The sequence below is a fragment of the Manihot esculenta genome, chromosome 8 (assembly GCF_001659605.2).
Source record: "Manihot esculenta cultivar AM560-2 chromosome 8, M.esculenta_v8, whole genome shotgun sequence".
Taxonomy (NCBI): Eukaryota; Viridiplantae; Streptophyta; class Magnoliopsida; order Malpighiales; family Euphorbiaceae; genus Manihot; species Manihot esculenta.
This window is the reverse complement of record NC_035168.2, coordinates 6,158,626-6,172,052: the sequence shown is the minus strand read 5'-3', so window position 1 is coordinate 6,172,052 and position 13,427 is coordinate 6,158,626. Positions and strand designations below refer to the sequence as shown.

Genomic DNA, 13,427 nt, shown 5'->3' with positions numbered 1-13,427 from the left:
TCATTTCTATAAAAGGGAAAGCAAATAGGAATTACCTTGAAGTAAGGAAGTGCGAATGGAAAAGAGTGATCAAGTATTTTCTAAAACACAAATTTCAGTTGTGAGTAAAAGTGATATTTGGAGGAGAAGAAGGGCTTTTATATGATGGCTTTGAATGCAGCTTGAGGAACCATCATTTATGATCAGGAGCAAACAAAACGACGCTAGCATGAAAGGCCAATTTAGACATGCCACGTGTTCAGATCTTGAAGTCAACTGTCACCTTCGAATCTGAAGAATTGAAGGCCAGCAGGGGGACCTTTGATATAACACAATGACCGCCCAAAGCAAGTCATGAGCTGTCAACTTAAGATAGGGCCACGTAGCAAAGGTCTGATCAGATAATACACGGTCTCATCTGTGGAAAGGAAGACAGGAACACATGGCAAAGGAAGACAAGGTCACATGGCAAAGGTCTAATTAGATAATATGCGGTCCCATCAGTGGAAAAGAAGATTCGGATATCGTAGTCCTTGAATCTTTGCCAAGACTTGCCCTCTCAATAACAGGACGAGACTTCACAAAAATTTACCATTAGAGAGCACAATCTAGCAGATCCCTCACCTATAATCGCAGGATCTCATATTTACTAGCCGGTGATAGTTGGATTTCCAAGAGATTTGATGACCAATTTCATTTTCTTATAGTATAAATGCGGATAAACACAGAGATCAAGATACGCATTCTCATACAACTACTCTTGAGTTTTAAACAATTCATTACACTCACCCTAGTTCACTGACTTGAGTGTTGAAGTGGCTATAGTAGATATCAACCACCTCACTTTCTCTTTTTTACAGATTGACCAATCACAATACAAATTTATTTTAGCCACATCACTAGCCATTATTGATTTTGATCTGGTTAACTTTATATTTAAAAGTATAATTTTAGAAATTCAACTGGCGCACATAATATTATAAAAATGGTCATCCTTTTACATTATATGAAAAAAAAAACTTAGAATATATTAGGTATATTTCTATATAAAATTTTTTAAATAATTCTCCTCGCCTTTTATTTTATCTCGTTATTGATTTGAACGTTAAATTAGTTGCCACAAGATGTCATTCACCTCATTTTTATTTTTTCTTGCATATTGATCCATTAGATAATTGAAATCAATCTAAGATTACAGCGATATCATTTATGGATATATAAAATGAGATAAATAATGTCGAATACCATTAAAAAAATAAACATAGTATATTGAAAATAATTTTGTAGTTTATAAATTTTGATAATTATATTAATGATATCAATTTTTAAGTTTCAGCCCCTCCATAAGTAATCTCCGTCCGCCCGGGACCTTCATTTGGTCAAAACTTTTGAGCTAAGCACTATGCATTTTCCTCAACAATTTTGATGTTAAGGATGAATTTCGATAGATATTAGAATGGTGTCTGAAAATTTCGAGACCACGAAACCTAATCATAGCATAATGATAAAAATAAGGGTAAATAATTATATATTTTTTTTATTTTTAAATTTTAATATAATTAATAAATTAATTTTTATATTTTTAGAATCAAACACTTAAATTTTTATATTTTTAGTTTCTCTAAAACTCAATTTTTCCATTCATATTTAAATATCTTTATTGTTTTTTTTTTTAATTCAAAACATTAATCACAATTATAATCTTAATGAATAAATTAAAAAAATGTTAAACACTTTATTCATTCATTTATTTACCATTGCATAATATACTTCAGTCGCCGACATCAACCGTATTCTATATTATAAATTCAACTAATCTTAAAATTTTGGTTCTTAATAACTTAAATAGATGGAATAAAAGATATTTTAGGAAAAAAAAAATTATCTTTTCAAATATTTTACATTGATGAAAAGACTGATTTTTAGATGGACTGGAAATACAATGATTTAAATGTGGGATTTTAAAATACAAACATTAAAATTTAAGAAATTAAAATTTAATTTATCCTAAAAATAATAATAATGATAAAAAATGATGGGAGTTTTGTGGCTGCTAGAGCATGCTCTTTTTATAGCCAGATGGATGCAAAGTGTGCTGAAACTATAGCATTCCGGGAAGCATTGAGCTGGATTAAAGAGTGTGGATGGGATCGAGTTCTTTTCGAATTGGATGCTCAGGTACTTGTGATGTCAGTTAATTGTGTTTTATTAGATGATTTATCGTCTTTTGGCCTTTTGGTTCAAAATTGTAAACTGCTTCTATCTAGTTATGAAGAAGCAAAGTGTGCTTTTGTTCATAGATCTGCGAATGATGTCGCTCATGTTCTAGCAATATCGGCTCATTCTGAGTCAGGTCAAGGAGTTTGGATTGATATCCCTCCTCCTCATATTGTTTCTTTGTTCTCTTTGAATTAATGAAGTTTTCTTGTTATTTCAAAAAAAAAACCAACACTTACATAAACATACATGCAACTCACAGAACAGGAAGAGAAAAATTTCACCCCTTCGGGTTATTAGAATACCTTCTAGACTAATGAAATCTGCAAATTGAAAACTATCCAAATTCCTGTATTTTCCTACTTAAATGTCCTAATATCTCATAAATTTCCTCACTTTGCTCATGTGATCTATCTCCTGATACAAAAAAATAATTCTTCATCTTTTCCTCGATATAGCTCCAACCTGGAGTCTTCCTCAGCTCCTTCTCATGCATAATTTTTCTTACTTCTTCAACTGTCTCCCATTTTCCAGCACAAGCTTGTATATTACTCAGCACTGTATGATATCCAACATTATCAGGTTCCACTTCCAAAAGCCTCTGTGCTGCAAATTCCCCAATTTTCCGGTCACCATGAACTCTGCAGGAAGCAACTAGTGCTCCCCATATTCTACTGTCAGCAACAATCACCATTTTTACAATCATAGCTAATGCCTCCTTGAGCTTTCCAGATCGACCTAAGAGGTCCACCATGCAAGTGTAATGGTCTAAATCAGGTTCAATGCCAAATATCCATTTCATGGAAAAGAATAGCTCACAGCCTTCTCTGATGAGTCCGGAGTGGCTACAAGCAGATAACAAGCTTAAGAAGGTCACTCTGTTGGGTATTATTCTTTCCACCAGCATCTGAGGGAAAAGTTGCAGGGCTTCAATAGCCAGGCCGTGGATTCCGTATCCTTCGATCATTGATGTCCATGTTATGTTATCTTTTTGTGGCATTCTGTCGAAACATACTCTTGCTAGAGAAATGATTCCACATCTTACATACATATTGAGGACAGAGGTTCCCAAGTGTATATTTTCTTCCTCAGATGAGTAAAACAAGTTCCTGATCAGGTAGCCATGGATTTCTTTACCCAATTGTAGTGCACCCAGATGACTGCATGCATCAACAAGGCTTCCTAATATCCCAGCTGGGAGTTGAACACCTGCAGATTGCATTCGCCGGAACAAATTAATGGCATCATCAAAATATCCATGTTGAATGTGCCCTGACATCATTGCATTCCATGTAATACTGCTTCTACAAGGGATTGCTTCAAACAACTGAACTGAATTTCTCAATTCACCACACTTTGCATAAAAATCCATGAGAGAAGCTAGCAAAATGTCATCACATAACCCAGCTTTTATGGAATAAGAATGGAGTTTTTCACCTTCCATCAGATTCCCCATCTTTGCAAACGCTGATATAAGTAAAGTTAAAGTCTCACTACTAAGTGCTACTTCACTGTACATTTTATTGCAGCTCTCAGCCAGTTGTTCAACATCTCCTTTCAAGGAGTAGAAGCTAATCAAAGTATTCCAAGAAATAACATCTCTCTTATCAATATCAGTGAAAGAAGTTTCGACTTCTTTGACACAACCCAATTTACTATATATTCTCAAAATTGAATTTTGCACAGATCCATCAACTAACAGGCCATTCTTGATAATATAACAGTGAAGTTGTGTCCCTTCAATCAAACCATCAAATGCATAACACCCCTGCAACATAACAATCAAAGTCACAGAATTTGGTTCCACTTCAAGCCTCATTTTATTGAACAATTCAAGAGCACCAGAAACATTTCCTTCAAAAACAACCCCACAAATCATGGATGTCCAAGAAACCAAATCTCTGTGCAGCATCTCATCAAACACTTTTCGAGCATACCGGACCCACCCATATTTAGCATAAACCTCTATCATCGTATTGCAAAAATACTGCTCCAACCCAAAACCCAACCTTATTGAAACAGAATGAACCATTTGTCCCAACACTACATCACTCTTAAGAGACAAAACAGCTGTATTAATTATAGGAAGCGTGAAAGTATCGTGTCCAACATCCAATTCCCTCATCCTCTTATATAAGAACAATACCTCGTTAGAAAGGCCAAAATCAACGTGGGCTTTCATCATCAAATTCCATGTTAGAGTATTAGGCTTATGTAAGGAATTGAACAAAGTATTAGCACTTTCAAGGTCATTAAAGCGTGAGTATAAAGAGATGAGCTTTGAAACAGAGAAGAGAGGATCAAATAAACCAGTGGAGACTACAACAGAAGCATGGATTTGTTTGAGAGTGTTGAGGTCCTTGCAGGATTGCAGAAGCCAAGAAGAAGAAGAAGAAGAAAACAAGTGATGGGTTTTTATATTTAGGTGATGGGGGTGAAGTAGAAGAGGAAGTTCAGAGGTGAGAGCAGATCGAGCGAAACGGCATACGCCATGGAAATGAGAAGGAATAGTGGAGCTTGACAGGAAAATGTACGGGAATTACAACGCTTTCTGAATTATAATCAGCCTAGAAGAAGAACCACGAAACTTTTTTTTTTTTTTACAAGAAAAGAAAGAGAGCTCCCGACTATAGTACGGGCTTTTCTTTGCAAGAAAAGAAATCGGTTAGAATCAATTAGTAGTTTCGGTTTATAAATCAGATCATATTTGCTTGATAAGAGGACCAATCACGGGCCTTTCTCTAGTGAATCAGTATTAGAGCCACCCTGATTTTGAACTAAAATTTGCTTGATATATATTTTAAAATTATATTGGTTGATTTTTTCACTTTATAATTTTTTTACAATAGGTTTAAATAGATGATATATTATAAATGTAAATTTTATACATTTATGTATTTTAATATATAAAATGTTAATGTTATTTGAAATTTTAAAAATTTCAAATCTGTAGTATCAAATTAAAATCAAAATTAAACATGAGCGAATGTTGCCTTTATTCCTTGTTATACAATACCTAATTTAACTAAAATTTCAACATAAAAAACCCTAATATTAGATAAATGATTTTTTTTAAAACAATTTTCCATCGCTTTACAAAATAATTCTAGCAGGGACAGGTGGAAGTGAAGGAGCAAAAGAGGTCCTTATTAGAAAAGTCTATGAGGTCATTAATGAGGAAGTAGTCGGTTTAGACCAAAACAAGCCAGTGGTCGGGTCTATATGAAAGAAACCATTTTCTTTTCTCATGCGGAATCACACCTCTTCCATAGGCTCTATTGTCACTATTTCTAATCGCACCATCTGAATTCAGCTTCAAGCATCCAGTTGGGAATTAAGATTTATTTAAATAGAATGTGAGTGGAAGTGAGATTTTTTTTATGTAGTTTAAAATTTATTAATTATTTATATAATATATTTAATAAAACAGATAAATCTTTATGTAATAATATGGACAACTCTACTCATATGTATATAATTGCTAAAAATATATTTTAAAATGTATAGTTCACAAGCTTATATGATTAAATTAATTGTCTGTGATTACTAAACAATACTGTTCTTTATTTTTTAACACTAAATCATTTTTTTTATCGACTCTTAATTTTTTATTACGTTTAAATAAAAGATAATGGATTTTAACTTTTTATTTTTTAGTAGAATTTGTATTTAAATAAAAATTTTTATTTTAGTTTTAATAGATTTAAATTATGAGTGTATGGTTTCTTTCTATTCGATTTGCTTATTTGTGCTTGTGGTTGTTATTGTGCATTCCTTCTTGTTTGCAAGTTGTTCATTGGTCTTGCAACAAATGCAAGATCCATAATTAGGAGATTTTCAGCGGAAACCTTAGAAGCTTTTACTTCTCAAGGGCCTATATTTTAGGGAGTTTTTGGTGGTCGACACTATATCCTATCCACGTTTGGCGAGCAGGTCTTGGTAGCCTACGCGACGTAACTTTATTCTTATGAAGCCCGTCACCCCCTACTCAATTTCTTTACAAATCACACTGTTCTCCTGGATTTCTCCTTGTGATTGTTTCGGCTGCGGTGCCATTGCTTTCCTTGCCTATGTTTTCTGAATTTTTGCTGTTGATAAGAGTTTGGGCCTCGATTTTGTAAGTCTACTTCTAGTGTTTCTACCAATGCTTACTTCATAGAGATGATGGCTTCTCTCCTCTAAATCTCCTTGTTTTCATGGTTCGAAAATGCTTCTTTTGGAGGATCTTGCCTTTGTAGCTTTGTTCTTAGTGGACGCGGACATGAATGGAGGAGTTGGGATGTAAACAGGATTCGGAATCGGATTAGAGCATCCTGTTTGTATCAGGCCTTACACTTTTTTTTAAATGCTAATATTATCTTTAAAAAATAAATTAATTATTTGTGGTGCTATGCTCTAATCCTAGTATTATTTAAGTTTTTTCCCTCCTTTTTATAGGTTAAGCAATAGGTTAAGCTTGAGATCATCCCCTTGTTTGGAATGAAAGATTTCACAATAATTCAATTCTTTTCTATCAATTTCTTTATTTAGAATCTAAGAATTTTTTTTTAACTTATAAAATTTTTATTTTCAAAACAAATGAAATCAAACTGGATTTTACAAAAATTCATTTAAGTTCTTTTCTTACAAAATAAATTATGCCAAATGGAGACTATAGCTTCAGGAATTGCTAATAACAAAAATGCATTCCAGTATTGACCCAGCCTGAGCATGTAGAAATCACTCTATAAGGAAACAAAACATGGAGAGAGAGACTCCCTAATTCTATCTGTGTCAAAAGAACTGGTTGATTTGTATATAGAAAGCAACGGGTTGATCCCAGCCTCAGATCGTCAGCGGCTTTAAGAATCAACATGATCATTACAAACAATATTTCAGTCCACATTCAAAAATGAGGTGCAGTCAATGTCTTGAAGAGTAATTTTCCCAGTATATAAATCACTTATGTGATCAGAACACAACGGGAGGCATATTCGATCCATGCAGTCATGAATGGCACCCATTCCTTGACCCCCCTTGTCTTCTTTCATTGGGTTCACATTTAAATGATTTTGTAGTAACCTTACTCGATACACGATAGTATTCGTTCTATCACAGAAATGAGCAACACAGGAATGAGATGGCTCGTCGGAAGCCAATCTGATCAATGCCAATGATAAAGCCCCATCTACAGGTATTGGATCTGAGAGATTTTTATCTCCCATCATTTTTACCTCCCTCTCTGTGGGAAAGTGCACTTCTTCATTCCCATCCATATCAGTGACTTTCAAATCTTTAGTGTAATGTTTAATAGCTTCGCGCTTCATTGCTTCATGCTTTTCTGCTAGTGTTAAAATACAAGAGAACCTCAAGTGATAACTTACCACAGTTTTTACCATCTTAAAGTTGTGGCAGCAGCAAAAGAAATCTAGCCATCTTCTTCCAATCCCTGCATACCACTTTATAATATCTACGTCTTCCAGAACAGTAAGAAAGTGGATCGGTCTGGGTCGACCCATATTGTTCGTAAAACCGGCCATCTTAACAACCTTCCTTACCAGTTCTATTGGTGCTGATACTTTCATGCATAGCCTAGTCAGATCCTCCACTGTTCTCTCAGCGTACTTTCTTTCCTCCTCTTCTTCAACTCTCCTTTCTGCTGCCTCCAATGCCCTTCTAGCCTTCGCTGGTGATAAATGCTTCTCCACCTGCTCTTGGAACCTATCATAAGCATCAATAAGCTCTTGCGGCAATTGATCTCTAATACGCCTCAAAGAGAGGAAATCACCTGCACTGAGCATTCTATGCCAATTCCAACGCTCTTCCAAGGACCCCATAAACTCTTGAACAACTTCATCAGCCCAAGAAGCAAAGATTTCTCGCACTTCATTCTCGATTTGGTATTCAAACTTGAACCCATTACTCTGCTTTAGCTTCTTAAAGACATGACTTAAAATTTTCAAACCCAATTTCTTCCTATTCCTTTCCCGAGCATTTCTCAACTCCAAAGCCCTAACTTCCTTCTGTCTAAGATATTTCTTCCTTGCTCTGATTGCTTTTTCTGACATAGGAGGATGCAAGACTGAAGGTAGGACAGCCTGCAACTCCATCCCCAAAAAATCGATCTTTTCTGAAACTGCACTATGGATAGCTGTCTTTACTCTATCTAAGCCCAACTCCAAATTCTCCTCCAACAGTTTCAAAACCTTATTCTTCACATCCACGGTCATCATCTTCGAGCCGGAAGTGATTACTAATATCTCATCCAAGTACCTAACTGCATATACCTTCAATGGCTTATAATAAGAATTGGAACTCTCACTAATCTCATTTGGTTCAAATTTGGGATTCTGTTTGCTGATTGCTAAACGCATTTCTTGAATTTCTCTATCAAACCCATTAAAATAAATATTAATCAAAATTGAACACAACTTACATTCTTGAGGAAATCCCTTCCCCAAATAAAATCCACCCAATTCAATATTCAGAACTCCACATCCAAATAACTTTTTTATCACATCAATCAAAATCTTATCCTTAATTTTCTCTTCCATGAACAAACATAACTTATCTACATTCTTGCTATCAAATTTGACACGATTAAAGCAAACTCTAAACCACCAACTTGGGTTTTTCACCGAGCTCTTAAGGTACCTAAGAGCCGTGTGCCGCCCCATATTGACACGTCCACCATAAGAAAAAGTAACAAAACGATCATCGTATACAATTTCTAACACAACCCTTATAGCTTCAACAAAAACTTTAAGCTTCAAATTGGGCAAAACCAAGAACTCACCTTTACCTGCCATTTTGACACAATTAGACTCAATATCGAACCGGTTATCATAAATCTCGCGACCCATTTCTTCAATCGAGAAATGTCTAGAGACTGAGTGGTAAAGAGACTGAGAGAACCGAGTTGCCTCCGGCGAGGTGGAGGCATTATAGGGGCGGGGGACGAGGTTTTCTGAGGCAGAGAGGAGAACAGAGGGCAAAGCGACGACATTTTGGATGAGATTGAAGAAATTGCCATGGGAGAATTGGCTCAGCACTAAGGTTTTGAGTTGTGGTGGGGTTAAGGGGATTATTGTGGTGGGGTTTTGAGGTGGGGAATTGAGATTGTCGTGATCAGGGTTTAAGGGTAGTGTTGAATATAAGGAATTGAAGGAAGAGAAGATTGGGAAAGAGAAATTGAAAGGAAATGGCGTCTTTGTTTTGAGGGCGATGAGCATTGAAACACAGAGACGAACTGCTGATGGAAAGCTTGGCAAAGAAAGAGCTACTGAGTTGAAGAACTCAAGAAGTTGGAGTTTGATTCGGAGAACCAGACGACCTTTTTTTATTTTCCTTAATTGCTTGAATTTTATCAAAATTAATTAGTAGTCCTTGCTTTTAAAACTAAATTAAAATATATTTATATTTTATAAAATTAAATTCTATGGTTTTTTATTAAATAAATTTTAATAAATTTATATTAACGTTAATTAAATAGATTTAATATTATAAATAATTAAAATTACAATAATTATTTATATACAAAGTTAAAATTAGAACGATTAAATCATATAAAATTAGAGGTTAAAACAAGTTTATTACCTTTTATTTTGCTACATGCATTACTTGATGGCATAAGTACAGCTGAAGTATAAAGACATATTAAAAAAACAATGATTCATAAATAGATAAAATTGAACCTAGAAAAAGTTATTTCTTTAAGTATATTTTTGCCACGTAATTTGTTATAGTTTTAGCAAATTGCTTAATTAAATTAAAAAATATAGTCTCGAATTGTGATCACAACTCTGACATATTAATCACATGAGCTCGAATATCCCATGAAACTAGACTAGAAGAATGCAGAATGACAGAATGTACTATAGACGACTGATTTAGTCACTACAAAAAAACTATGAAATTGCGACCAAAATTTTTGGTTGCTGTATAGCAACCAATTAGCGACCATTCTGCTACTACATGAATAAAATAATATTTTTATTTAATAAAAAGCTCAACGACCAAAAATTGATCGTTATTTGGTCGCTAATTGTTAAAGTCTCTCTAGCTGTTAGTTAAAGTCTCACTAGTGCCAATCTAACTACTTTTCTAAATGTTAAAGTCTCTCTAGCTGTTAGTTAATAACACCATACTTTTTTCGCCAAGCCACTGAGAAGGTATCCAAGATGATTTCTTGCAACTACAGGACTCACGGTCAAAGAAGACTAGCTTGTCCAAACCACATCATAATTAAGTTTAATAATGCCAACCGAAGAGACTTCAGTAAGCTAAGCTAGAGACACGATGAGGACAAGGCTCAGAAATACCACCAAGAACATATGGACAATACTACAGTTCCAAGAGAACACTATTAATTTGTTTCATGGTTGCCACAGAATCCGGTTGAACATGTTCAAAAACACATCTATTTCTAGCCTTCCAAATACCACAACGTCATAGTGATCGTTGTCGTGATGGATTCACAATATGGCAAAGTACTAGAGGAATACCACACATTCATCTACCAACGCTTAAATCTGGGAAAGCTCACAATATTAGGTTTATAGACACAGGGGATTAAAAACCATGATATTCGAGTATGGGGACACCAAAAGAACGCATGCTCTAATGTTTCAGGGCCTTGCTGATATAGAACACAAACATAAGACACCTGCATATCTCTACTTGCTAAATTACTCAAAACAGGTATTGCACTATGGAAAAGGTGCGAAATAAAGTACTTAAGTTTCGAAGGAATTAGTAAAGCTTATGATCGCTTCCGAAGATAGTTCGATACTATATCTAAATGAGAAGCAGTAGCATTAGTAGTACCTTGAATAGAGGACTGCACCAATAATTTGTATCCAGAACAAACCGTATACTGACCATATTACTCATAATGTCAGACTAAGGTATCAAGCATATCAAGAGGTGCTATGGGAATGGCAAAAATAGCTTGAGCATGAGCTATTGGAACTAGTTGATATATCAAATACCTTTTCCACTGCAAGATAGTATGGTCAATCAAATCAGCCACCTATTAATATGAACGAGACATGAGGCTGGATGAGAAAGCTTAAAACTAACATTTCCAAGTACCCATGGCTCAGACCAGAGAGACCATCTCCAATATTCATATGTACCCTAATCTTCAATAAGTCTTGTCCTGCTAACAAACCTTACCAAATCCAAAAACAACGGCTTCTGCATTATGCCTCCCAGAAAGATGAACGAGGAAAATACAAACCCTTAAGTACCCAAGCCCACAAACTGGTAGGTTGAATGACAAGTCTCCAACATTACTTTACTAAGCATACGAGATTAAACTTTTCTAGATCCTTGAACCCTAGGCCACTTTGAAATCTTATGACTATCATCATTACCTCCTCCACCAAATATTAGAAATCAAACTATTCAATCTAGCACAAAATTGCTTGGGATAACGAAAAATAGCAATAGAATAGATAGGGATAGTAGTAAACACAAATTGAATCAAGGTCGCCCAACTTGCTTATGAAAGAAACTTATGCTTCCATGATTGAGTTTTAGCTCGAATTCGATTTTCCATCAGTCATAAAACATGTTTTTTAGATCGACCTAAGAACACTGGGAGGCCTAAATATTTATTAGTATCTTGCATCTAAAACACATTAAAATCTTGTGTCGTAAGCCAACTAGGTTTTTCTTACTGAAAAGTATATGAGGCTTATGGAAATTTATTAGTTGTCCAGAAGCCAACATATGAGATTGAAGAAGATGGAGCAAAGAAGTGGCTTCTTGTCTCGTTGCTTTAGCAAACAACAGTGTATCATCAGCAAAAAAGACACCCATAATAGTTGGAGAAAACCGCGAGAGTTTAATTCCTTGAATACTTTCATTAGTCTTAGCAGTAGCAAACAAATATAACAATGTCTGAGACACAAACAGAAAAAGATAAGGGGATAAAGGATCTCTGTGACGGAGTTCTCAAGAAGAAGAGAACGGAGCAGTGGGTTCACCATTAACAAGTATACAAAAATTGACAATTGACACACATTGCATAACCAACTGAACTCACTCTCTAGCAAAATCCATCTGTAGCAAAATTGATGGCAAGAAACCCCATTCCACCTTATCATACGTCTTGTATATATCTAACTTCAAAGCCACATAATGTGTTTTACTATTGGAGCTGTATAGATAATGAAAAGCCTCATGTGCTACCACGATGTTATCTTGAATTGCTCTAGAGAGAATGAAAGTAGTTTGATTGTGGCGATGAGAAAATCCATCAATGGCTTTAATTGTCGTACCATAGTTTTAGAAGTGACTTTATACACAAAATTGCAAAGGCTCATAGATCAAAATTGATTAAGCCCATGAAGGGGTAATTCTGTGAGAAATATCTATATATCGAATATAACATTATCTGATGTGAAAATAGATATAGGATTACCATCTATCAAGTCATTTGTTGAATTCAAGTAATCAAATTAGAGGTACTTGGTTTCTTTCATGTTAAATTCATGGAAGCTTATTATTTGTTTGGTGGTCAACTCACCTTCGATTGTAAATAGTCAATTAATTTCAATTTTGATTCTTTCCATTGGAAAAAAAAAAAAAAAAAGATTGCCTAATTAAATATCTCCTTATTTGTTTTGGTGTTTTTTCTAGTGGTTGAGAAGAATTTTCTAGCTATTCTGAAAAAAGAAAAAGAATTATCTTATTTTACTTTGTGTTGGTTCCACTAGTAACCATATTTTACCAGCTACATCACTATAGCAACTCCTTTTTTATTTTTATGAATGAAATAGGAACTGGGTATTTGAGAAAAATGCAACCCTTATGGTTATGAATGAAAATAAATAATGGGTATGTGAGATAATTAAACCTTTTTTATTATTTTCAAAGATAAATCAAAATATAGTTGTTAGTATATAATGACACTTGAAGAGCCAAAATATATCAAGTTTATTGTCTGTAATGCCATCGGTTCATTTTACCAGTAAATTTTATTTCATCTCCAAGCTTTGAAAGTATAAATATTCCATAAGCACTCAAATTGCAAGAAGAAAAAGTAATTAACTAATATATCTTGGTGTTTGTAATCGTAATTAAACAATATAGCTTTATTAATAGTCTAGCTCTCTAGCTAGCTTCTAGGGTATTATCACAAAAAAATTTGATTCGGTGGATTAATCACTTTATATAAAGAAAATATTTATTTCAAAGGGTCATGAAGGTCATAATCCCGATCACGAGAATGTAAGAAGAAAATT

At 34.4% G+C, this 13,427-nt stretch overlaps 2 protein-coding genes across 2 annotated transcripts; both read right to left on the bottom strand.

Annotated features, from left to right (window-relative positions):
- Nucleotides 1-2,390: 2,390 nt before the first annotated feature.
- On the bottom strand, nucleotides 2,391-4,735 carry LOC110620963 (pentatricopeptide repeat-containing protein At4g33990; the record flags this gene model as incomplete). The annotated part of the gene is made up of 1 exon (XM_021764922.2): nucleotides 2,391-4,735. A coding segment is annotated over one exon (2,202 nt), but the record flags the coding sequence as incomplete, so codon positions are not given.
- Nucleotides 4,736-6,854: 2,119 nt separating this feature from the next.
- LOC110620200 (nuclear intron maturase 3, mitochondrial) lies at nucleotides 6,855-9,524 on the bottom strand. Its single transcript, XM_021763830.2, has one exon. The coding sequence runs from the start codon at nucleotides 9,405-9,407 to the stop codon at nucleotides 7,071-7,073; it is 2,337 nt and encodes a 778-aa protein (XP_021619522.1). The 5' UTR covers nucleotides 9,408-9,524; the 3' UTR covers nucleotides 6,855-7,070.
- Nucleotides 9,525-13,427: the final 3,903 nt, after the last annotated feature.